The sequence below is a fragment of the Apodemus sylvaticus genome, chromosome 19 (genome assembly GCF_947179515.1).
Source record: "Apodemus sylvaticus chromosome 19, mApoSyl1.1, whole genome shotgun sequence".
Classification (NCBI taxonomy): Eukaryota; Metazoa; Chordata; class Mammalia; order Rodentia; family Muridae; genus Apodemus; species Apodemus sylvaticus.
Genome location: NC_067490.1, coordinates 5,042,798 through 5,066,968, shown reverse-complemented (window position 1 = coordinate 5,066,968; position 24,171 = coordinate 5,042,798). Strand labels below are relative to the sequence as shown.

General features: G+C 52.2%; 1 protein-coding gene across 5 annotated transcripts in view; it reads right to left on the bottom strand.

The window, feature by feature from the left end:
• Window positions 1–24,171, bottom strand: part of Anks1a (ankyrin repeat and sterile alpha motif domain containing 1A) — a 156,379-nt gene that overhangs the window by 84,259 nt on the left and 47,949 nt on the right. For 3 of the 5 annotated variants that reach the window (XM_052162934.1, XM_052162930.1, XM_052162932.1), the window contains exons 2-4: window positions 7,608–7,688; window positions 5,789–5,945; window positions 4,049–4,111 (exon numbers count right to left, since the gene is read on the bottom strand). In XM_052162934.1, coding sequence (XP_052018894.1) covers window positions 4,049–4,111; window positions 5,789–5,945; window positions 7,608–7,688 — 301 coding nt within the window. The remainder of the gene's footprint in view (window positions 1–4,048; window positions 4,112–5,788; window positions 5,946–7,607; window positions 7,689–24,171) is intronic. The other 2 variants (XM_052162935.1, XM_052162933.1) reach the window with 1 other exon arrangement.

Sequence of the window (24,171 nt, the reverse complement as noted above, 5' to 3'; positions counted from 1 at the left end):
TAGGAGCCACGCCCCCGAGCACACTCAGGGCTGTCACCTCCTGCCCTTGAGCCAAAAACAGCTCTGTCAACTGAGCTGGCAAGAGCTTTTTGGAGAACGCAACCCGAACACATTTGGTTACGAGGAGTCCCTGAGTTTTCTACAACTTGTGCATGACAACCAGGGCCCAGAAGTCAGTTGATCCTCATCAAAACTCCATCCACCAAACCTTGTTGACTATGAAGCAAACCCTGCAGCCTCCGTGCCTCCCGGCATCCAGAATCCTCTCTCCTAGACTTTGTAAAACATAGGACTCAGGGGCTGAAAGATCAGAAAGCTGCAACAGCTAACCTGTCCATCGAGGAAGGGAGAGAGGGGAGACAGAACATGCTGGAAACACAGCTCAGCAGCAGAACGTGAGAGGCCCTGGGTTTAGTCCCTAGTGTGTCCAGCAAAACAATGAGGCAGAAAGAGGCAGGGTGCGTTTAGTCTGCTTGCTTGTTTTCACTGGCCCGTTGGCTCTTACTAGGATGAAGACAGCTGTCCCTAAGTCCTGCTAGGGGCAACCGTGGTCAGCCTGGCGCATGGCCTGCCTGGTGTTCAACACTTCTCTGACCACACCTCTGGCACAGAGCACAAGCATCTGAGAGTGTAGTGATTTTGCCAGACATGGGCTGGTGGTTAGCTTTCTTGAGTGGTCTGTGGTGACCACGTCACCATGGCCACCACACGCTCTCTGGTTTCCTCTTGGAGCTGACGGCTGTCTGGTTAAGGAGTCCTCTGGTTCATGGGCCCTCAAGAGGACTGGTGAAGCCACAGGGAGGCTCAGAGAGTGGTCGCCAGCTATGGCCATCTACCCCTGTCTTCCCCTCTGAACAATGCTGCAGTAACCCTGCTTCCTGAGACTCTGAGCTGAGGGAAGGCCATGTGGTCCAAGCCAGCCTTGAACTTGATACAAAAGCCTTTCACGAAGCCTCCATTCCTACTCGCTGAGAGTAAATTTTCCCAGTTACACCCAGTATGTCTAAGAAAAACAGACTATTCCTCTCTGCAGACTCCACTGAACTTCATGGATGCGATTCACAAACAGACAAATTCACCAGTGAGAGAAAAAAAAATCATACAGAAATATATCCACGGCCATCTTCTCTCGGACTGCCGAGAGCATCCCGTTAGAGTCAGGCCCAGGCACGCCCTGCGGACAGAGGCCTGTGTTAAGAAGCCAGAGCTGTAGCTTTCTGCATTGTGGTGCAGGCTCTAGAATTGTAAGCAGGAAAAACGGCAAAAGTGTCCGAAGTTAAGATGCCAGGAAAGAGAAGACTGACCCCGGGATGGCCAGGAAGAGATCAGCTCCCTCCCGTGGTACAGAACTCGGACTGAAGTGCGCCGTGTAGAGAAGCATGCTGGTCCACTGGGAGAAACTGCAACCGGCAGCCCAGGAGCAGGTGCCGGGCAGCAAACAGTTCCATTTGTTATCAGGAAAAACAGAGCTAAAACAGAAGGGCCATCTGTTCAGGTGACTCAGACCAGGACATCTCAGACAGACTCACTTAGGAACTGGGTAGGCTTAAACATAATCGGCAACTTGCGAGTGTAAGAGCGCGTGGCAGGGCACACTGATAATCCCAGCAGCCAAGAGTCTGATGGAGGATCGTGAGTTTGTGAGTTCAAGGCCAGCCTGGACTTCACAGTCAGAACTTGTCTCAAAACAGGAGTTGAGGTATTTTATTCAGCAGCAGATGTTTGCCTGGCAGGTTCAAAAGACCCTCCTGAGATGCTCTTTCAGTCCTGTCCTCCTAAAGAAGGAAACCACTGTCATCAAGGAGACAGCCACATGCTCAGAAGGTGTCACTTCTATGACATTCCCACCCCATGCGTGTAGCTCAACTCTAAGCACAAGGGCAACAGTGTCATGATGGGTGTATGGCACGAATGGCAGGAGGAGGTGGGAAGAAGGGAGGGAGGGAGGGGGGAAGGAGGGAGGAAGAGGGGGAGGACAAAGGTAAGGAAATGAGGGGCTGGGCTGAAGAGACAGCTCAGAGGGGAAGAGCACTGGCTGCTTTTCCAGAGGGCTTGAGTTCAATTCCCAGCAACCACACAGTGGCTCACAACCATCTGTAATGGGATCTGACGCCGTCTTCTGGAGTGCCTGAAGACAGCTACAGCGTACTCATATACATAAACAAAGTAATTTTTTTCTTTTTAAAAGAAGAAAGAAACTAACAGCTACCCGCCTTGAGGACAAGCGGCAGACACACCCCCGGGCCACGCATCAGGAAACATGCACTGTCAGTCTTCAATTTTCTGAATTTAGTGACTGTATCACTCAGGTCTCCTCGCTGTTTTCAGACAAGGTCCTATGATAATCCCTGGCTGGCCTGCACTCACCGGGGAGCCCAGGCTAGCCTCAGACTTACAAGACTTCTGCCTTAGCTGTGGGCCAGGATACAGGCGAGGCCCTGTGCTCAGCTTTATAAGGGAAAGTCTTTGCTCTCTGGTTTCCATTGCAAAGCTGATTAGAATACTAAACCTAAGTTTTCAGAGCCCAGTTATCGACAGCTTAATCTCAAATACGTCACCAGCCACGGCCACAGCTGCATATAGAGAGAGGAAGGCCAAGGGCGGAATGTTCCGGCTGTGTACAGGAAGAGTCCACTGCAGTCCAGAGCCTCGGCTGTGCACCGGTGCTCGGGAGATGCAGGTGCTCCCCAAATGGTATGGCACGACTAAGCTGAGACTCCTAAGCTCACACCTGAGCCACACACACGCTTTAGTAAAGCAAAGCTATGAGCCAGGCTAGTCACACACCACTCAGTCAGGACAAAACCTGTGCCTGGGAGACCAAGTCGACTCCAGAGGGCCCACATCCTCAGTGGACACAGCCTGGCCTCGGTGCTATCTGCGCCACTCATGGGAAGCAGGCACAGAACAGCAGCAGGCAGGAGTGTCCCCTGACCTGGACTCTCAATTCTCTGCCCTTGAAATCAAAGACAGGGAAAGCTCCTTCAAGAACCAAAGGCCCAGCCTTTAGTCCAAGTGTTAAAAGCTAATTTAACCACAGGCAGAGACAGTCACCTCAGGCCCCACCAAAGCCTGCACACACAGCTGCTCTGCATGCCACACACTCTGCTGCCCTGGAAACCGATTACACAGCGCCTTCGCGGAACAGCACAGGTATTTCAGGTCATCAGAACACACTGTTACCTACCAGATGCTTCCCCTTTATGAACATGACTTCAAAACAACAGAGACAAAGAAAAAAAGCACGTACGTGCACTTCTGCCTAAACTTCATCAAGTAAAACAGAGATATCAAGAAGCCACACCCACCAGCTACTAAGCCCCGCCTCTTTATGGCGATGCCTCCAGGTGAGACAGTGGCCGGCCAGGCCCATCACCAGGGTCACCAGGCCGGTGCTCTGCAGCTCCGGTTTCTGAGCCCCTCAGGGTCAACAAAGCAGAGAGAAGAGACGCTGGAGCCTGGACCGGCCAGGCAGCGCCCGCAGAGAGGCCCGCACCCTGGAAGAGACTGCTGTAAGTGCAGCAGCTTCTAAGAGAACGACATGCGGCCACCCAGGTCTCGTCCCCCACACCACCACCCCCACACCACCACCATAGCTACAGAAACCTGAAACTCAACATGCCATTTCCAAAGAAACCTGGAGAGCAGAGGAAAAGGAGAAGGCTTTGATTCCAGGCAGCACGCCTTATTCACTTTCTGTGCTTATTGAAAAGTCTGCTGACTTGTTTGATGGCCCTCTCTGGTGGAGTCCCCGGGACTGTAAAGTTGCGAGCACACAGTAGGCCTACAGTGTGGTTCTGCTTCCTACTCCTGCTGCTTCAGATGCTCCCAACCCTTCCAGGATTGCACGGTTTTAAACCAATGCCTCGGCCCAGTTGTTGCAGGTTCCCTAGACAAGCCAAAAGCAGATGGGCTGAAGCGGGCGAAGCAGGCAGCTCGAGGCAATGAAGAGGAGGAGCCCAGGGAGAAGGAAGGACAGAGGCCCACAGGGAGGGGCAGCATGGACAAACACAGGACGCTGTGGGGGTCCTGGCCGTGATGTACACACCTTGGCATTGATATAAGGGTCAAAGGGGCCGTACTTTTTGAGTTCTTTGATCTCAAGAGCATTCTACAAAAAGGAGAGGAAAAGACAAAGTGGTGACAAAGCGGATGAAATATCTCAAAGCAGTTCTGGTGGTGCTGGGGCCTGATGCTAGGACAACCCAGATCTGAGCTCAGGCAGCCGGCGGTGGAGTGAGCTAGCGAGAGGCTCGCTCGTCGTAGCCACACGCCCACTGGAGCCATCAGCCAAAGGCAGCGCGGTGCTCACAGCTGCCTGGATCCAATGTGCTCTTCCGGGTTCTCTGGACATCCTGCCCAGCCACTGCCTGCGATATTCAAGCACTGGGCTGCCCCCCTCCTATCCTGGGCTACTCCAGGCCGGAGGCAGCTGTGAACGAGACAAGCTAGCACACCCAAGTGGCTCAAACCCCCAAGCAGCCATGTTTCAAGGCAAACGTGGGTGAAGACAGGGTTAGACATGACGGCTGAAAATGGCTGACGTGAGCATGTCAGCGGGTGGCCATTTTCCCACACTGCAGAGGATTAGTGACAAGCAAGCTTCTCTGTGTGCTTCTTTCAATCAGGAGAATCACACTTAGGCTCTAAGAAGGCAAGTATAAGACCACCGCCACCCCGCCACACAGGCAGCCTCTCCGATGCTCTGAGTATCTGCTGCTTACCTACCTAGAAGCCCACCCGGGAAGGAATGCATGACTGCCGGACCACTACCTACACCCAGCTCCAGGTGGAGGCCTCTGGACCCGGTGGTTTCCCTCTGCTAGCTCTGTGGAAGCCTGTGTGGGCCTTGCTGGTAAGTGCACTTGCTGGGTGCTGTCCTAAGTTCTGAGGATGAACCCCATCTATCTACAGAGGAACAGCCCCATGCGGCTGTGTCCTGAGGACAGCCCTGTGCTCACTCTGAAACAGCCTAGTGCGCCAGAGCAGCAGGGCCAAAGTCCAGATGTGGGCGTTACGGGAGCCCCCGTCACTGAGCATGTCTCCAGGGGACAGAGAAGCTATCCCAAGAGCACCGAGGCGCAGAGGCCCGGTGAGGATTTGGTTGGTTCTTTTCTCTTGTTTTTCTTTTCAGCACGTTTGCCCTCAGAGTGGCATCAGAGGACACAGGAAATGATCTCCGGGCCGCTCTGACCTGCATCCATATGGTTTTCTCCTGGCGTCAGCACAAATACTTTCAGTTCTGTGCACTGTGATGTCTGTAAAGTAGCAGGAATGCTCACACAGCACTGACTAAGGCCGGGAGCGCTGTGTTGATGGCATAAGCAGAAATTATAATTATGTAATCTCTCTGGTTTGAAACTAGCTCTACATAATTTTGAAAGATTTGCATCAACTTTTATATTGTGAATCTCTCTCTCTGTGTGTGTGTGTGTGTGTGTGTGTGTGTGAGTGTGTGTATGAAATTTTAGTACAAATCTGTATGAATCAACTGCACAAAAATGTATCCTCCGGCCAGGCAGTGGTGTTGCACACCTTTAACCCCAGCACTTGGGAGGCAGAGGCGGGTGGATCTCTTGGGTTCAAGGCCAGTCTGGTCTAGAGAGAGTTCCAGGACAGCCAGGGAGGGACAGAGAAACTGTGTCTTGAAAACAAAAAACAAACAAAATGCAGCCTCCAGAACATGGCCGCAGTCCTCCCGATGAGGGCGGGGCATGTCTAGGGGCGGGGACTACCGAGGTGCACCTTGAGTGCATGAGGCCAGGGCAGAGGGGCACTGTCTCCAGACCTGTTCGTTGACTTTGGTGTGCGAGGGCCCTTGGTGGATGAGCAGGCGTACTATCTGGGCGTCCCCTTTCCACGCTGCCAGGTGCAGCGGGTAGCAGCCTTTCGAGTCAGCGACATTGGTCAGCGCGTCATTCCTCAGAAGGACCTCGACCACATCCCTAGAAAGCAAATACCATCCTTGAGCTTATAGGTCTTTCTACCGGGTACCGCAAACCGCTTTCTGCCCCCATCTCTCAGTGGCCAGTCTCCTCCGAGGTCCCCGCCAGGGTTTCTCCTCCCGAAGCCCATGGCTAGTGGCTAGCGTGTGGCCGTGAGGTGGCTGAGTCACCTCCCCTTTCTTGATAATCCATCTGTGTCCTGTGGCTTTGAAAAATGTCTGGACTACTTGTCTAAACTGTGCTTGACTCCCTACTTTGTGATGCTAAGTAGCACCCAGGGTCGAAATTTACACGAGCGGTTACACAAGGCAGGCGATGTCCCCTCACCACCTATTCCAGCGCCCTGGGTGTGGGAGCTGAAAGAGGACGCAGCAAAATCAATGTCACAAACACAAAGAGGGCCAGCTCAAAGCTTTGACGAGGCCGCTCTGGCTTTCTCCCTGACACTGCTAAGGAAGAGGACACACACACACACACACACGCGTGTAAGTATCCCTGGGCACACGGGCCAATGAAAACCCGCCGTGGGAACACAGACAGGCCGCGGAGAGGAACCTGACTAACAACCTTGGAGTTGAGGGCTCACGTTAATCCACTTTCCGACTACCCGAGACGGGCTCAGTGTATTTCGTGCTTTACTTTGTGTGCATGCACATGCGCACATGAGGAAGCCAGAAGATAGTCTTTGGGAGCCATTTCTCTACATCTACCCATGTGGGTCCGAGGGATCAGACTCAGGTCATCTGGAACACAGCTAGAGCCTTCTCTGCTGAGCCATCATCCTGGCCCTGGATTTTACCGTTAAGGTGGTTTTAGAAAAGACACAGTGTTCACATTTCAACTTGAGAAAAGATCTACGCTGAAGCAACCACTCATGGTGAACCCCTGCATGAGGGGTCGATCAGGGCGGCCACAAACTGGACGAGTAACAGAGTCCTGCACGGTGGGTGGGGTGGGCTCGTTCCTTGCTCATTACCAAGTAAAATGAGGGCTGAGGGCAGGTTAGTGCCATCAGCACCAAGGAAAAGGAAGGGCAGGGATCTGAGAGGCTGGTGGCTGCGGCTCACCAGACCACACCCGCACAGCTCTTCCCCCTCGGACTTTGCTTCCCATTCTCCACACCATCTTTCCTGACCCCCTGGTTTCTGTTCTTCCACATCAGGGAAAATCCATTTTGTGCTCCATGACTTGGGCTGCGCTGAGCCTTGGGCGTCAGTCCACTGTAAGTCTCAGCTCCCCGGAGCCCAGCTTCCCCAGGAACTCTCACACCTACTTCCCACTCAAGTTCTGTGGCCGCCTCAGACTTAAGAGGACTAGCCTCTCAGGAGCCTTCCACCTCCTGTGCTCATCAGGGGTGGACGCCGTGCGGGGCCAGTGTCTGTGTGCTCTGCTGCCCTGAGTGGGCTGTCACTGTCCCACCATGGTGTGATGCTGGAGCCCTCCACAGGAAGGACCTCCAGGAAGTATAAAGACTGTATAAAGACTTCTCTGGGGCTGGGGGTAGAGATGGGGCATCACCATTCGCTGAGGAAGAACTTGGTATCTGCACGCACTGGGAAGTTTGCTTCTCTCTGTGCTCAGTGCCCTGCAGAGCCAGCCTCATAGGAGACAGCCACCCGAGCTGGCCCACACAGGGTGGGCAGGGAAGAGCCTGGTACTCACCTGTGGCCATTCAGAGCGGCGTGGTGCAGTGGTGTGTAGCCGGTGCTGTCTACGCAGTTCACGTTTGGCCCTCTCCACATGCTGAAAAGAGACAGGGAGAGATTTTAAAGGCTGAAGTCACAGCAAGGTCAGGAGGGCTGGCTAACGGTGTAGTAAATAACCAAGCCAGAGGCTTCCGCAGACTCCTCCTCATGTGGACAGCATGCGCACACCACCTAGGGTAGACACAAGCCTGTGTGAAGGCCACACTGCCACCCAGGGCAAGTTCCACCTCTGCTGGCCCACCTGAGCGGCACCATTTACTCAGTTTGGAACTCAGAGGCCTCTGGGTACACCCAACCAACCGAGATGTCACCCAAACAGCACAAAACCAAACACCCAACCAGGCATGGATGTGAGTCCCACCCTGTTCTGGTGAGTGAAGCCAGTAGCTACCTCAGTACAGATCACAGGCCAAAGCAGCACCTGGCAGTGTCAAAAACACACACGGACACACGGAGCTGAGACAAAAACCAGACTGTGTCCCCTTCCTTCAAAAACACGGTTGGCCTAAGGGAAGAGTGGATCCGCAGTAACAGGCCTGAAGACGCACCCTACTGAGCACACACACACCCTCTCCTACCGCTGTAACCCAAATGGCAGTCTAAAATCTGAGGGCATAAGGCCAAGCACACTGCCGCATGCCTTTGATCCCAATACTGCAGGGGCAGGGGCAGGCGGATCTCTGAGTTCGAAGCCAACTTGGTCTATATGGTGAGTTCCAGGATAGCTGGGGCTACACAGAGACTCTGTCTCAAAAGCAAAAGAAAACAAAACAAAGGAAACAAAGGCCTGTTTGCACACCAGTCACAGCATATTAATTATGAACAATCAAGAGTGGCTACCAACTCCTGGGAACACACGTGGACGTATCCAGCTGACACACAGCACTTTCCCTGAGAGATTCCTGGTCAGTCTCTGGTGGACACTGGTAAACCAGTCTATCCTATCCACGGGTGTTTTCTGTACGCTGACAAAATCTAGAGCTTGTGGGTCTGATCCCCAGGAGAAACACCATAACAGGGAAACAGCGTTACCCCCTTCAACCTGCAAAGCCCTAATTCTGACTTTAACAGAATTAGAGGCCACCTTGGTTGTCTCTGACCCCGCCAGCACTAGCGGCTGGAGGCGCACACCCTGTCTCTAACATTTAATTTTTTATGGTTTTTAGGGGTCAGGCCTAAAGGATCAGGTGACAGTCAAGCTATCACTGAGCTATATCCCGATCTTTTCTTTTTAAAGTGTTATTGGAAATAGTTGTTTAATTAAAATGCATTTTCTGCAACTATAAGAATAACCAGCTTTCATGCCCAATGACTTGAGAACAGTGCTGCTACAGCTTCTATATGAAGTGCCTCTCATTCTAGGAGTGACCCTATCTGTTGCTGCCTGTGAGAACCGGCTGGGACACGCTATGTGGCTGTGTCTACTCACAACCCGATACTTGAATCTTCATGTCTGTGTCTGAGAGGCCAGTCCAAGGGTCCTGTCTTTCAGTGCCATGGTAACTGGATAAGTCAGTGCTGCCTTCTCGTTATCATCAGCAGATCATCATCCTGGTTGTTTAGAGTTGTTTTTATGTGTATGGTGTTCTGCCCGCATGGATCTTCATCTGGGACTCAGGACTCCACCGTGAACCCTTTAGGTGCACAGCAGTCAAGCCTGGGTGCCGGCTTGCAGCAGCACGGCTGCAGCATTCTGGAAATGAGCTCCGTCATAAGCACAGCACAGCCAGAGCAGTCCATCACCCCACCACCCCGCTCAGAATAAGACAGAGAAGCGGTCACAACAAGGGCTCCAAACAACCGAAATCGTAAATGCAGCAGGGTTTGTTCAGAAAGAACCTCTAAGAAGCAACGGTCAGGACAGTGGACGGGCAGTGGACTTCACTCCATCCTCTGCCTGGAGCTTTGAGACATCGTTAATGGAATTGGAGGCTGGGGTACAGGGGCCATAGCCCATCTGTGGAGGTCAGAGAACAACTTGTGGGAACGCTTCTCTCCTTTCTCCTGAGGCTTGGGAGCAAGCACCGTCTTTGCTCAGCGCCCCCCCCCCCAGCCCCCAAACATCTTGGAGGCTGAGGAAGTGACAGGAAAGCCGCCCTCCTACCTCACGAATCAACCCAGCCCTACAGAACAAGGGGTGACCTCACCAGCTGTCAAAACTGACATTTTTCCCCTTTGCTTTGTGTTGGGGTACAGTGGGGGGTACAGTGGAGGGTACGGTGGGGGGTACGGTGGAGGGTACGGTGGAGGGTACAGTGGGGGGTACGGTGGAGGGTATGGTGGAGGGTACGGTGGTGGGTATGGTGGAGGATACAGTGGAGGGTACGGTGGGGGGATGGCAGGTTCCCATTATGCATCAGGCTGGCCTCAAGCTCACGGTCCTACCTCAGCCTCCCAAGTTCTGGGGTCACATGAACAATCACTGTTGGCTTTCTGAGAAATCCAGGCAGGGAGCCACAGAGGCCAACCTTCCCTGTCAGCTGGATGGGCCGGCCAGCAAGCCCCAGTGAACTGCCTGTCAACCCTCCCCATGGGGGCCATAAGGCGTGTCACCACACCACACCCAGCTTTCCATGTAGGTGCTGGGGACTGAATACAGATCCTCATGATTGCACAGCCAAACATCTTACTGACCTGAGCTGACTCCTTAGTCCCTTTATGAGCTAGTCCTTAACAGTAGAAAGAAGACACAGCCAAAAAGAAGACAGGGTGAACCAGTGAGGCCTGAGTTTCTGCCTGTGATCAACACAGAAGAATGAGATTATCAAGGTTTGTTAAGGTAACACACCACTGCTGTGGTGGTTTGAATATGCTAGGCCCAGGGAGTGGCACTGTTAGGAGGTGTGGCCATGCTGGAGTGGGTGTGTCACTGTGGGTGTGGGCTTTAAGACCCTTGTCCTAACTGTCTGGAAGCCAGTATTCTGCTAACAGCCTTCAGATGAAGATGGAAGAACTCTCAGTTCCTGCTGCCATGCTCCTGCCTTGATGATAATGGACTGAACCTCTGAACCTGTAAGCCAGCCCCAGTTAAATGTTGTCCTTATAACAGTTGCCTTGATCATGGTGCCTGTTTACAGCAGTAAAACCCTAACTGACACAACTGGTATAAGTTTAAGTTAGTAAGGTCCTTTGGGAAGACAATTTGCAGCATTTATCAAAACCAAAAATAGGATTCACTTTGAGCCAGCAACTCCACTTCCAGGCAACCATCCAATAGAAACATTTGTACATGTGCACGGAGGCACACACTTACTTATATAGGATTGCTTCACTAGCAGAGGAAGCGTCTACAAACCCAAGACCATTGTAGGCGAGCAGAGGGGATGCCGGTCCATCCACTCACAGAACAAAAGACCACACAGCCAGTAACATAGTGAAGAGAGGAACGCTGGTCCCGTATGCCCGACATGAGCACAGAGTACCTCACTGAAATATGTGCACCCTGTTTTACAGTGGCACAGAATACAAATGCTCTGAGAGTGCGTGAGGGCAGCAAGAACTGCTCTCAGTGGTGACCTGCAGACACTGCAGAGCGGTGAGCACTGCCCCCTGCTGGCCGGTGACCGTGGGACTCAGAACAAGGGCAGCCACAGTGCTCTCAGGTCAGGGCTTCTATAGGAAGAACAACACAAGGTGGCAGGGGTGTGCCTAACAGCCCAAGGGGTGTGGCAGGCCCCCAAGGGGACTTGGAAAAAACAAACCCACAGAGAAGCACCCCAAGCGAGGGAGAAAGCACCTGCAGGCTGCACCCGAGACAATGCTAACATCTAAACACGTGGACGAGGCCGACTGCAACAAACAGTCTAAAGATGGGCAAAGGTCACAAAAACACATCTTTACAGATACAGCCTCCAACGGCCCAGAATGGCCTGAACTCCCGCTCATCTGCTTCTACCTCCCCACTCCCTCGAGGCTGGGACACCACACTATTTTATACAAGACATACAAATAGTCAGTGGGTAGATGGAAAACATCCTATGTCACTAAGTCTTAAGGAAATGCAAACTTAAACCTACTACTAGACATCACTGCGCGTCTGTCAGAACAATTACTGCAAAAAAAGATGAAAGGGGGGAGCCGTAAGGACCTAAGGGACGCCCTAGGTGTCGCTGTTGGGAATGTAAACTCGGCCACACAGACAGCAACGTGGGTGTGCCGTGATCCAGCAATCCCACTACTGTGTATGGACATCTACCCAAAGCAATGCCCCGAGAGTGCTGAGCGCCCACACATCCGTCGGGCTGAGTTATAGCAGCCAAGACCCAGGATCGGCAGGAGCAGGAAAAGAGATCAGAAATCAGAATACTATTCACCCTTGAAAAGGAAGGGAAATCCTGTCATTTGCAACAGAATAAATGAACCTGGAGAACCATTCACTGAATGCACTGTACAGACTCGCTCAGATGTAGTCTGATGTGTTACTGGGAGAGGGTTCCTGAGTCCTTCCACAACACGTACGTTTCAAGGCACTGGGGCATGTGAACATCTGCTTCATGCTGGGAAGTTAAGTGAGTTAACAGGAAATGGAGCATGCGAGGCATCTGAGCTGACACTGGAGCTGTTCTGTCACTGACAAACAAGGTGCAGGCCAGACAGACAGAGAGCCTGAAGCACACACAGACCCTGCCCACCATGATGCCTGGTCCCCTGCTCCTCCCATTTCTAAAACCAAGCTAGCCTTGTTGTACTTGATGATAACAGGAGGACTGACAGGAAATGACACAGAAAAACGAGGAGAAAAGGAGCTCATACAGGGAGTGTGGCATAAACAAGTCCAAGCACGCAGCAAGCCAGGTCAGCGAGAGACTGGAAGCAACAGTTGGGCAGCCCTTGGCACCCCTCCGGAGGGGGGCTTCTGGCTCTCACAGGAATGCCACACTGGCCCAGCAAGCCCGCAGGCGCCAGCTACCTCCTACTACACTAAGGGCCGGCTGTCCTTCATCTCCCTGCCCCTTTAGGACCGCAGTGGTGATCACACCAGCATCCACTCCCTCAGAACCCCAGAAGTGGACGAGGACACGGCACACCCCCGGCCTCTCCATCCGTCGCAAAATGAACTCGAATACGGGAAGGAGAGCTGTGATCTCCCTGTTTGGATCTTAGCTCTGGACAGGATGGCAGCCACATCCTCTCCACCCAATGCTCTTCCTTTTTGGCAGCTCAAGAAAAGAGCTATTTACAAATCCTGGTCTTCCTCCCCGTGGCTGTCCGCAAGCAGTGAGTGCCGAAGGCTGCTCACCCACACGGTGAGTATGATGGAGGTGAGGGCGGGGCTCTAAAGACAGTCCAGAACATTCCTAAACAAAGCTTCTGTAGGTTCTGCAGAGCTGCACTCTGCCCTGACCAGCAGGGTGAACCTAGGATGACTCTACAGCCTTAGAGTAGTCCAGCACCCCTGGCATCCTTGGGGTAGCTTTGGGCCTAGGTGCAGGGTCTAGGCTATGTCCGCAGCAGCTGCCCCTTCCCTGTGTAGCAGGAATGCCATCTGAACCACTCGCTTGCAGTGGCTTCTCGGGACTTTCGTCGTTCAACATTTCCGGAAGCCTGCGCCAGATTCCCACCCGACTGCGTATCGAAGTCAGTCGTTCCAAGTGCTGTTGAAGCAGCCCTGTCCTGTGTCCCAGAAGCACCCACATTTAGACATGGCCTCTGGAAACCTTGAAGACGGCAAGGGAGGAAGGCGTGGACCTTCTCTGGCCCAGAACCTCTACTCAGAGCTTCTTTGTCCTTGCTTCCCACAGCAGGTCACAGCTGCAGGCTAAGCTGGGGCTGCAGGACAAACAGGGAGTAGACAGTATGACACAGCACACCACACTGAGGTCTGCCTAACAGGTCCTGGTTGGGGGGCTGCTCACATGTGTGTTAACATGTGAGGTGTGGCCCTGCACGGAAGGCATGCTAGGAGCTGGAAAGGTCCTGAATGAAAGTCTTCACTTGGTGTGAGCATGAGTACGTGTGCACACACAGGTTCATGTACTTGGAGACGCCCAGGGAGACAAAAGGCCTCCATCAGGTCTTCCTCCTTGCTCTGCAGATGGACTGGACCAGGAACTCACAGGTTCAGCGAGGCTCTGTCTCTGCACCCCAGTCTCGGGTGTGCACCAGCACTCCCAGACTTGATGTGATACTGGGGACTAGAACTCAGGTCCCTGTGCTTGCACGCAAGGGTTCTACCCATTGGGCCATCTTCCTAGAAGAAGCCTTTGTTCCAAAGGGTAAGATCCTGCCCTGTGGCCCACTTGGCCTTCCACACCCAAACAGGAAGCTGCCAGATTAGTTTTTGGAGACACAGTGACTCCACAGTGACGGTCAGGAGCTGCAGATCTGGGAGGGTTTTGCCCTGTGTCATGATACGGAGTATTCCCGACATGCTCTCCTAGATCTGCACAGTGTCCAATCAGCTTCTTAGCCTCACACTTACACAAGTGCAGATGACAGACAGGGATCCTGGGCACTGAGGAAACAACACAGGAGCAACTCCTGAGGTGACATCACTCCCAGCTGGACCTCTTCAGCAGTGCTCAAACCGCACGGCGCTTTTAGACACCCAAGATCCCAAACTTGACCTCCCATGCCTTCTTGGGAAAAAAACTGCTCTAAGGAACACGTGAGCGGTGAGAAAAGGGAAGATGGGTATCCGGGAAACCAGGCCCAGGGACTCAGCCTGCCAGGGAAAATCTGCAGGATGCGGTGACATCAATCTGCCTGGGATGCAGGGAAACTCTTAAGGGATTTAACAAGTATAGCCGTGGTTTTAGAAGTAAATCAGAAAACCAAGGGGTGATTAGTAAATTATATGAAAAAAAGAAATGAGATTGCTGTATTCTAAGTGGCTCAGCAGATGAACTACTGTGACAGCCACAGCAACACAATACGACACTGACGACCAGCGCAACATCTGCAGGAACGGTGACAAGGTCTCCCCTTCCATAGCAAGACTACTAAATGAAGCCACACTTTAAGGACAGAGGAGCAGGCCAAAGTGACTCAGAAGCCAGGCACAGTGGCACGCACCTCTGATCCCAGGCGGGGTCATCCCTGACGACACAGGTGCAATGAGCTCTGGAGGCAGTGAGGGAACTTGTCTCACTGGTCCTCACAGGAGGGGAGCGGCAGGGAGGGGGACAGAGGGCCATGACAGCAGTGAGGACTACTGTGGGGAAAGGCAGCAGACACAGCAGGACTGGCAGCTGGGTACTGTTCCGGACAGGGACAGAGGACTGAGGACTTGCTGCCTGTTTGGCTGGAGAAGCCTTAGTAAACTCTGAAATGTAAGTCTGGCTGCCTGGACATTTTGTGGCTGCGTCTTGTTACAGAAATGCAATGAGTAGCTGTGGCACTGAAAGCCTTTTCCCTCCACAGGGAGACAGGCGGTGCAGTGTCACCTTTGCCCACATATACCCAACCCAGCATGGAAGAGGAGGGTGGGGCAAAGGGCGGAGCCACAGGGGACCTCCATTTTGGGCAGACCCATCCCACGCTGATGGGCAGGCTTCTGGGGGGCAATGGCCATCAGGAAACTCCTGGAGCTCTTCTCGGCACCGATTTCCACTACCATGGCCGGGCACATGAAGCGCTGGGCACGTGATGCGCCGTGACCTGAGTCCTGCCTGCTGATGGCGATGGGAAGGGAACTGTCATGGCTCTGGGGCGGAAGACAGGGCTGGCTGAGGAGCACAGCCGTAGGGTGAGTACCGAGAGCCTCTGACTTTGTTATGATGATGTATGAAGACTCAAAAATAAGCCAAGTGTTGAGGCCACACCTCCCCAGTGGTTCACACTACTGTTTTTGACGTTCATCTCTGATGTGACACAACTTCTCTCAGCCACACGTCAGGACCCTCAAGCCTTCACAGTCTTGGACCCTTAGCTGCACATCAGGCAAGCGTCTGCTCAATTTACAGGAGAATGGTCTCCAGGGTGCAGGCTCTAAGTGGGAATCCTCCTGAGGCTACACTGTCCCCTGCATGCTTGAGTCAGCGGAGAATGTGCCATGGGCAGAGGGCAGAACAGGGGGAAAGTCGCTCCTTTACTCTGAAAGTTTTATTTAAAGAGACACCAACTCTCCCCAAAGAAATAAGCAGCACACGCCCGTGTGAGGCCTTTCTGCTATGGGGACATGATGCCAGGGCAGCTGACTGGGATCTCACTAGGACAGACAGGGGACACAAGGGGGATGGGTCAGCAGCACCTTCAAGAGACGCTTTGCAGGTTTCTGTATTTCCTGGGACGCCTGCTCTCCCCACCTCTCCCTGCCCCACCCATCTGCCTCTTCAACCCTGTCCAAGGTCAGGCACATGTGCCACCTGTGAGGCCTCCCCTGGCCAGCCAGGCCTCCCCACAAAGAGCAGGGCCAGTGTGCTTGGCCACGCTCAAGACCATGTCAGTTCAGAGCTGTGTGCACTGTCGGATTGCTTCTCTCAGCAGACCACACACATCCAGGGCAGGCGCGGTGCATCTTAGCCACCACTGTGTTCTCACTGCCAGTGAAGGACTTGTCTAGTACCTTCAGACCGTAGTTAAAGAATGAAGGCTAGAGAGATGGTTCAGGGCACTGGCTGTCCTTCCAGAGGACCCGGGTTCGACTCCCAGCACCCACGTGGTGGCTCCGGACCATCTGTAACTCCAGTTCCAGGGGATCTGATGCCCTCTTCTGATACCCTCTCTGCAGGCATCAGACATGCATGCATGCAAAACACCATACACCTAAAATATAAATAAATATCAAAAAAGAAAAAGAACACACATACACACACACACACACAATTTAGGGCTGGAAAGATGGCTCCATGGGTAAGAGTTCCCGTGTAGGCAGGAAGGTCTGAGTTAGGACCCTGCACTCATAAACAAAGCTAGGAATGGCCTATGACCCCAGCACTGGAGGAGAGAAGGGAGAGGCAGGATTGCTGGGGCTTGTTGGCCTCCAGCCAGGCTCATGTCAGGGAAGAAAGCAGAGAGAGTGACAGGGCAGGAGGATCCGAATCAAGCATCCTCCTCTGGCTTGTACACAGGTGGGCACACGCCCTCCCCACACTGCCACATGCACAAGTACGTGCATTTGCACACACACAGATTTAAATGATGAACAGCCCTCCTCTGAGTTAATTATTGGTAAATAGTGCTGCGTACATTGCCCTAAATGCATTGTACTAAACGCTGGTGCATTCTCGTGACACTGAGGCACTCGCCTCCAGGATAAACAGTGGATGCCCATCTCCCTTAGAGTTCTGACAGTGATTTGACCCTGACTGGTCTGTAGTCCAATGGGCTGCCGCAGGAAGGGCAGGTGACTGAATCACCTGTTGAGGGGTACAGACATTTGTGCTCAGGTGATCGTGAAGCCTAGCTTAGCCCTGGCACTCCCGTTTCAGAATGAAATGAACAGCACTTGTCTGAACTACACGCCCTGGGTCCGCTTTCCTCTGTCTAGAAGGGATAGCTCACATCAGGTGCTCCATACACTCCAGTACGGCCTAACAGGACTTGGGTGCCCGCCATTCCACTCGCTTGACTATTTAACCCAGCATGTAGCCAAGGATGGCCTTCAACTTCTGATCCTCCTGCTTCGACCTCTTGAGTGTTGTGATTACAGTCTTGCCCAGATCTCCCACCGCTCTGTCCGGTTTGGGGAGGGAGGCCCCTTGTGGGGCACTTGTGAGGGCACTCTCCAGGCTGTCCTCAAATCCATGCTTTAGCCTCCCGAGTGCTGTTAGCCCTGACAGGTTCTGGGTGTGAGGTATGCATTGCTTTACAGTAAAGCATGCACTGCGCTCTCTTCCCTGACTGGATTCTAGGTCTAGTCTTAAAGCCCCTCAGGTCTGTCTGCTCAGTTAGTTAAGGAAGACACCTGTTAAATAAGTTTAGGAGTCCCTGACCCCTGGTACCTGATCAAGTTTCTGGTCTCTGACCTGGGATAGCTAATTCTTTGCTGCATTGTCTGAATCCTGAGGTCAGTTCTATCCTTAACCTAGAGCCTCTACTATGGAATTTCTGCCCTCCTCCACCTTCTGACAGGCTGTAAGTAGAGTGACACCTAATATATACCTAACCTTGTCCCCGTCCATGTTCACCCTCTGTGACAGAAGCCAGGTCTATTCCAGAGAGAGAGATGGGCTTCCACTTATGAGAGTCAAGGGTGTCTCCTATGGGGACATCTAGTTCTCCACCTCTTTTAAAGGCCCCTGTGGTCCCTGACTTACAGCCCCCCTCCCCCTCCCCGGTGAGCACATATCACTCTCTGTCCATCTGATGAGCACCAATCACTCTCTGTCCGTCTGAAAGGAGCACCGGGCATCACAAAGGTCATGAGAACACTTGCTCCGGAGAGCAGCTGCAGGGGAGGCACCCACTGGGGTCAGTGAGTTCAAAGCTAGTGGATCTGAGAACCCACCGCAGGAGCTGAGGGGCAGCTGAGGTTAGAAGTGGAGGGCAGGTCGCAGGAGGGCCTTGTCTTAGCCAGCGATCTACTGCTGTGAAGAGACACCACAGCCACAACAACGCTTGTGAAGAAAAGTATTTCATCAGGGCAGGCTCGTGTTTAGAAATTTTATTACTGTCGTGGTGGGGAGCATGGCAGCACTCAGGCAGACATGGTGTTGGACAGGCAGCTGAGAATTCTACAACCAGGTCAGCAGGCAGCAGGAAGAGAGAGACACTGGGTCTGGCTTGAGCCTCGGAGACCTCAAAGCCCACCCCCAGTGACACACTTCCTCCAAGAAAGCCACACCCACTCCAAAAGGCCACACCTCCTAACAGTGCCACTCCCATTGCCTTTGGGAGCCATTTCCTTTCAAACCACCACATCCACTTCCTGGCCCCCATAGGCTTGTAGGGCCATCATAATGCAAAACTGCATTCAGTCCAACTTCAAAAGTTCCCATCTGTAGACTGTCACAGCCTCAACAATGTTTAAAGGTTCAAAGTCTCTTCTGAGACTCCAAGCTATCTCTTAACCGTAGCCCCTGTAAAATCAACATAAAAAAGCAGATCACATACTTCCAGCATACAGTGGCTGAGGACATACATTACCAGTCAAAAAGGGAGGGAAGGAAGCACGGTGAGGAACTACTGAACCAAAATATGACAGAAAACCAGCAAACTCCAAGCTCTGCATCTCCCCGTCTGGTGTCAGAGCACTCTTCAGATCACACTCCCTTCAGCTTTATGGACTGCCACGCGCTCTCTCTGGACTCGCTCCACTCCCTGTCAGCAGCTCTCCTTGGCAGGTGACCCAAGGCTCTGGCACCTCCAACATCTTGGGGTCTCCAAAGCAATCAGACTTCGCCTTTGCAGCCTCACACGATGGCCTCCAGACTTCGCCTTTGCAGCCTCACACGATGGCCTCCAGACTTCGCCTTTGCAGCTTCACACAATGGCCTCCAGACTTCGCCTTTGCAGCCTCACATGATGGCCTCCGTAGGCTTCCATGCTGGGACATGTTTGCTGAACACCTGGCCTCAGTGGCTTTCCTTAGTTGTGAGGGGAAAATTCCAAACCTTTCTCCTATCCTTGACTCTAAAGCTACAGCCACAGTCACATGGCCAAGGCTGCCAAGGTCTGCTGCTCCCTGGGGCTGCAACATGGCCCCAGTTCAACTCGGTCTCCACCGGCTTCCTGTTTCTGATGGTTCCCTTCACTGCTCAAGCTTGACTGTCCTGGAACTTATTCTGTAGACCAGCCTTGAACTCTGAAACTCACCTGCCTCTGTCTTCCCAGAACTGGGGGTAAAGGTGAGCTTTTCTAGGGTCTTCACGTGACGTCACTGCTCCCTTTCCCCGTGCTCTCGGCATCGGGCTTTGGTTTATCTTTTTTCCGCCCCACCCCTGGCGCCCCATTTTCTTCCGGATGGCACTTTGAGTGCTTCCTTACTCAGCTCGCTCCTTTTCAGATAGATCTGCACAAGCTGGTGGCTAACAACCAAGGGCACCATCGACTAGGCTGCCTGGCAACCTCCTCTGCCAAAGCTGTTGATTCCTAAGTCTTCACCTTAGCATCAGGCAGACTGTTTGGACAAAGGCAGAAAGCAGCCACATTCTTCACCAAAATAAGACAGGATTCGTCTCTAGGCCACTTACCAATGTCACTCTCTTCGAAAACATCTTGAGTCAGGTCCCCATGGTTCAAATCACTCTCAGTACAACTGTCTTCCATGTTCCTACTAAGATGGCCCACTGAGCCCCAGCTAAAATATCCAACTGTTTATCCAACTGTTTTTCTAGTCCAATGTCTGAGTGTTCCATATTCCTCCAAGGAACAGTGAGGCCAGTCACAGCAACACCCCACTCCTGGTACCACTTGTCTTAGTTAGGGTCTCTATTGCTGTGAAGGGAGACCATGTCCTCAGCAACTCTTACAAAGAAACATTTAATTAGGGCTGGCTTACAGTCCGGATTTTCTAGACATTACTGTCCTGTCAGGAAATGCATTGCTACAGAGGCAGACAAGGCTGGAGAGACAGCTGAGAGTTCTATATCCAGATCAGCAGGCAGCAGGAAGAGCCAGACACAGGGCCTGGCATGAGTATCTGAGACCTCAATGCCCATTCCTGGTGACACACTTCCTCCACAAAGCCAGGCCTCTGGCAGCACGGCTTTCTATGGGCCTATGGAGCCACTGTCATCCAGGCCACCACAGTGCCCAGACCTGAGATGCTTCCCTTCCTGAGACAACCTCTGGACCGGTCTCCTCATCTTCACTTTCAAAGTTGCCTTCTTAGTCTCAAATCCTCCCCCTCCCCAAATGACTTCATTTAACAAAGAAACGTTTTGCGGAAGTTTTCACTAAGTCAAGGGCTCGCCCAGTCAGGTTTGCCTCAGAGCTTCCTTGGCTGCTCCCAGCCTGCCTCGCAGGGCTGTCAACCCCAGCACCCCCCACCTTGTGCTCACGGTGTCAGCCATGTGTGTCTGCGGCTGCACACGTGCTCGCCACCTCATCTCAGCCTGAACTCTCCAGCTTCCCTCAGAGCCCCATGGCAGCCTCGCCCTACTTTCCAGAGTGGACAATGAGGTCTCAGTTCTTCAGAGACCTGCCCAGACTCAGTCCTTTACCCCGTACCTGTACGGCACTTAAGACATCTGACCACGTCTTGTCTTTACAGATGGGAATGGCCACAGCGGACACCAGGGACAGCTGTCACGTAACTGAGCTAGCCTGGAGCCCGGGTTTCTTGGTTTTCAGTAATGTTCTTTCCACTACACTAGACCCTAGGGTGGCTTTCTCCTCTCTCAGCATGCTGGGATCAGGCTGACTCAGCCTGTGGGTCACATGACCCCCCTGGGGGTGTCGAATGATCCTTTCACAGGGGCCACCTAAGAAGCATTGGAAAACATGGGCATTTACATTAGGTTTTTGGGGATTTGCTTTTTGTTTTTTGGTTTTTTTGGTTTTTTGGATATATATTTTTTTTCCGAGACAGGGTTTCTCTGTGTAGCCCTGGCTGTCCTGGAACTCACTCTGTAGACCAAGCTGGCCTTGAACTCAGAAATTCACCTGCCTCTGCCTCCCAAGTGCTGGGATTAAAGGCGTGCGCCGCCGCCGCCGCCGCCACCACCACCACCACCACCACCACCACCTGGCCTACATAAGATTCTTAACATTAGAAAAAAATAGTTATAAAGTATTAACGAAAATAATTTTATGGTTGGTCACCATGACCCACATGAAGAACTGTATTAAAAGGTTGCAGCATTAGGAGGATTGAGAACCACTGGTCTAACTTATAGTAAGGCTGAACCCTTTACCACTGGGAAAGTCTGGAAGAGAATATTTAAGGAATTCTCTGGTGCTGTGAAGAGCAAAGAACAGAGGTGAGGAAAGTCTAGAGCTCTGAGAAAAAGCTGGAATGCCTGGGGAAGAGGAGCAACAGAAAGCCCCCAAAGGGAGCTGGCTCTGGCCCGCCTGGCCCTGTCACACACACCCACACCCACACAGACACACACACACACACACACACACACACACCCACACAGACACACACACACACACTGACACACCCCCACACAGACACACACCCACAGACACACACCCACACACAGACACACCCCCACACCCTGACACACCCCCACACAGACACACACCCACAGACACATACCCACACACAGACACACACACCACCTCTGTGCTGCTTCCTTGCTAGAAGTTGCATTCACCTTGGGAGAGAAACATGGTCATTATTTCTGAGATACCTGTACAGGTTATACAGATCAAATTCTGCTGCCTTAAGCTCTTCTGTTTAAACTAATTTTTCAAGAAGTTGCTCCTCCACAATTCAGTAAGTCGTCCAGCTGTAACTTCCGTTAGTGAAAACAGCTGAACATGGCAAATTACTCGGAACGACAAAACCGGATTTGGCTTTAACCAAGTCCAGGTTTTTCTCATTCTCTTTGTCTCTCTTTGTGGAAGTGTTTAAATTTAGCCTAATCCCGGGGCCTGTCTCGGGAACTCCAAGCTCTGTCTTTAATCAATGTCCCAAATCTCCTTTTGTCAAATTCTTCATCTAGCCTTCTCAAAAGCAGCTCAGCGCTTCGCCTCGGAGCCTGCTGTAGTCCTCGCTCCGGATGGCCGAGGCTGGCAGGCCCGCAGCTTTCGAAGCAGGGCCACGGTGGGTAACATCTGCTTGTGGAGGAGTAGAGACAGTGTTACAGAGTTAGACGTTGTCCCTACAAATAGCTTCCAGATTATAAATTTACAAGCAACCAGTCACGATCCAACCACAGGGAGTGGACGAAGCTGTGTGCCCATCCCGCTGATGGGCAGGCAGACAGGGCGAGCCATCCTGAGCGACTGTGGCACCTGCACTAGACACATGAGAAGACAACGGTCCTCTGTGGACTGGACTGTCACAGTCAACTCTATTTTTCATACCAAATAGGAAAAGAAGAGCTTGCATTACACAAATGTTAACATGCTCAGTGGTGCGATGCCACCTCGGGAAGGACACACAGACATCCTGGAAGCAGGATGGAAGCTCTCTGCTTGACCTGTCAGTTCTACACTCGTCCTCCTGTTCACTAGGGACCTCAATCCTTAGAGACTTATGCAGGTTCATAAAAACCTCTGGAAACCTTAGAACCTATGGATGCCATGAAGTCCTGATGGTCTGCCGGCTTCAGCTGCTAATCCCCTGGCCTTTAGAAATGCATGTCTAACAATCACTGGTTATGAAACAGTAACAGCTGAGAGCCAAAACATTATGTTCTAAACTATGATGTGAATGATTTCTAAGCCTTTTACGATCGAGTATAAACTGTAATATGAACTGGAATCCCACACTCCCTATTATTGTTCTGAGAAAAGAGGAAATCAATCAGTTTGAGAAATATAGTCCCCGCCTAACCATGAAAACACAACTTAATCCTAGCAAGCGGGAGTCAGAGGCCACCACTGAACTCACAGACAGGAAGAGAAAAGCATGATAAAGCAGTTTCTTCCCTCAACAAAATGCAAATGCTGGCCCCAGAAAATGTTACTTTCTGGTAAATTCTACTGAATGTTTAAAGAGGAAATATTATCAGTTCCGTGTCCTCCCTTCCAGAAAAGGGAAGTAGAAAGGACACAGAGAAAGGACACAGTAGGCACGGTAGCACGTGCCTGTAAGAGCTGGCCCTTGGCAGGCTGAAGCAGGAGGACCAGGTGTCTAAGGCCAACCTGGGCTACAAATAGACCTTGTCTCAAAGGAAAGAAAAAAAGAGAACAGAAGTGTGTTAGTCGGGGGTCTCTAGAGTCACAGGACTTATGGAATATCTCTGCATATTAAGGGAATTTACTGATGACCTACAGTCTGTAGTCCGACTCCCCAACAATGGGCCACTGTGGATGGGAGTCCAAGGACCTAGTAGTTGTTCAGTCCACGAGGCTGGGGTTTCAGCGGGTCTTCTGTGGACGCAGGTTCCAACAGACGTGCTGGCCAGTAAGTGCAAGCAGGCAAAAAAGAGCGAATCTTCCTTCTTCCAGTGTCCTTATGTAGTCCTTCAGGAGAAGATGTGGCCCAGATTAAAGATATGTATCACCATGCCTGGATCTGGGACTTGTTTTGTCCTGGGCTGACCCTGAACTCAGAGATCACCTTGCCTTAATCTCCTGGGATTAAAGGGGTGTATTATCTTGCCTGGGTCTAAGCTTTTCACAGCCACTCTGCCTCAAGATCTCCAGGCCAAGATCCAGGTCAGAAACTTGTGTCTTCCAGCCTCAAGATCTGGATCACAGGTGTGCCCTCCAATTCTGGATTGTAGTTCATTCCAGAGAGAGTCAAATTGACAACCAGGAGTAGTCATTACAAGAAGAAAGGAAAGGAAAGGGAAAGGGAAAAGGAAAAGGAAAATAAAGGACACTAATTCCAGTGACACAAATATAAAAGCCAGCAACAAAGGCCGAGCCAGCCGGACACAGACTCACACCATGGCGACTACATTTAGTCTCTGGCGGTGAGGATAGGCCCAACGTTTAAGACCCACGTCACTGGGCTGCTGGGATGTGTCAGGGGAAAAGACGCTTGCTGCCAAGTGCTACCTGAGACGCACACA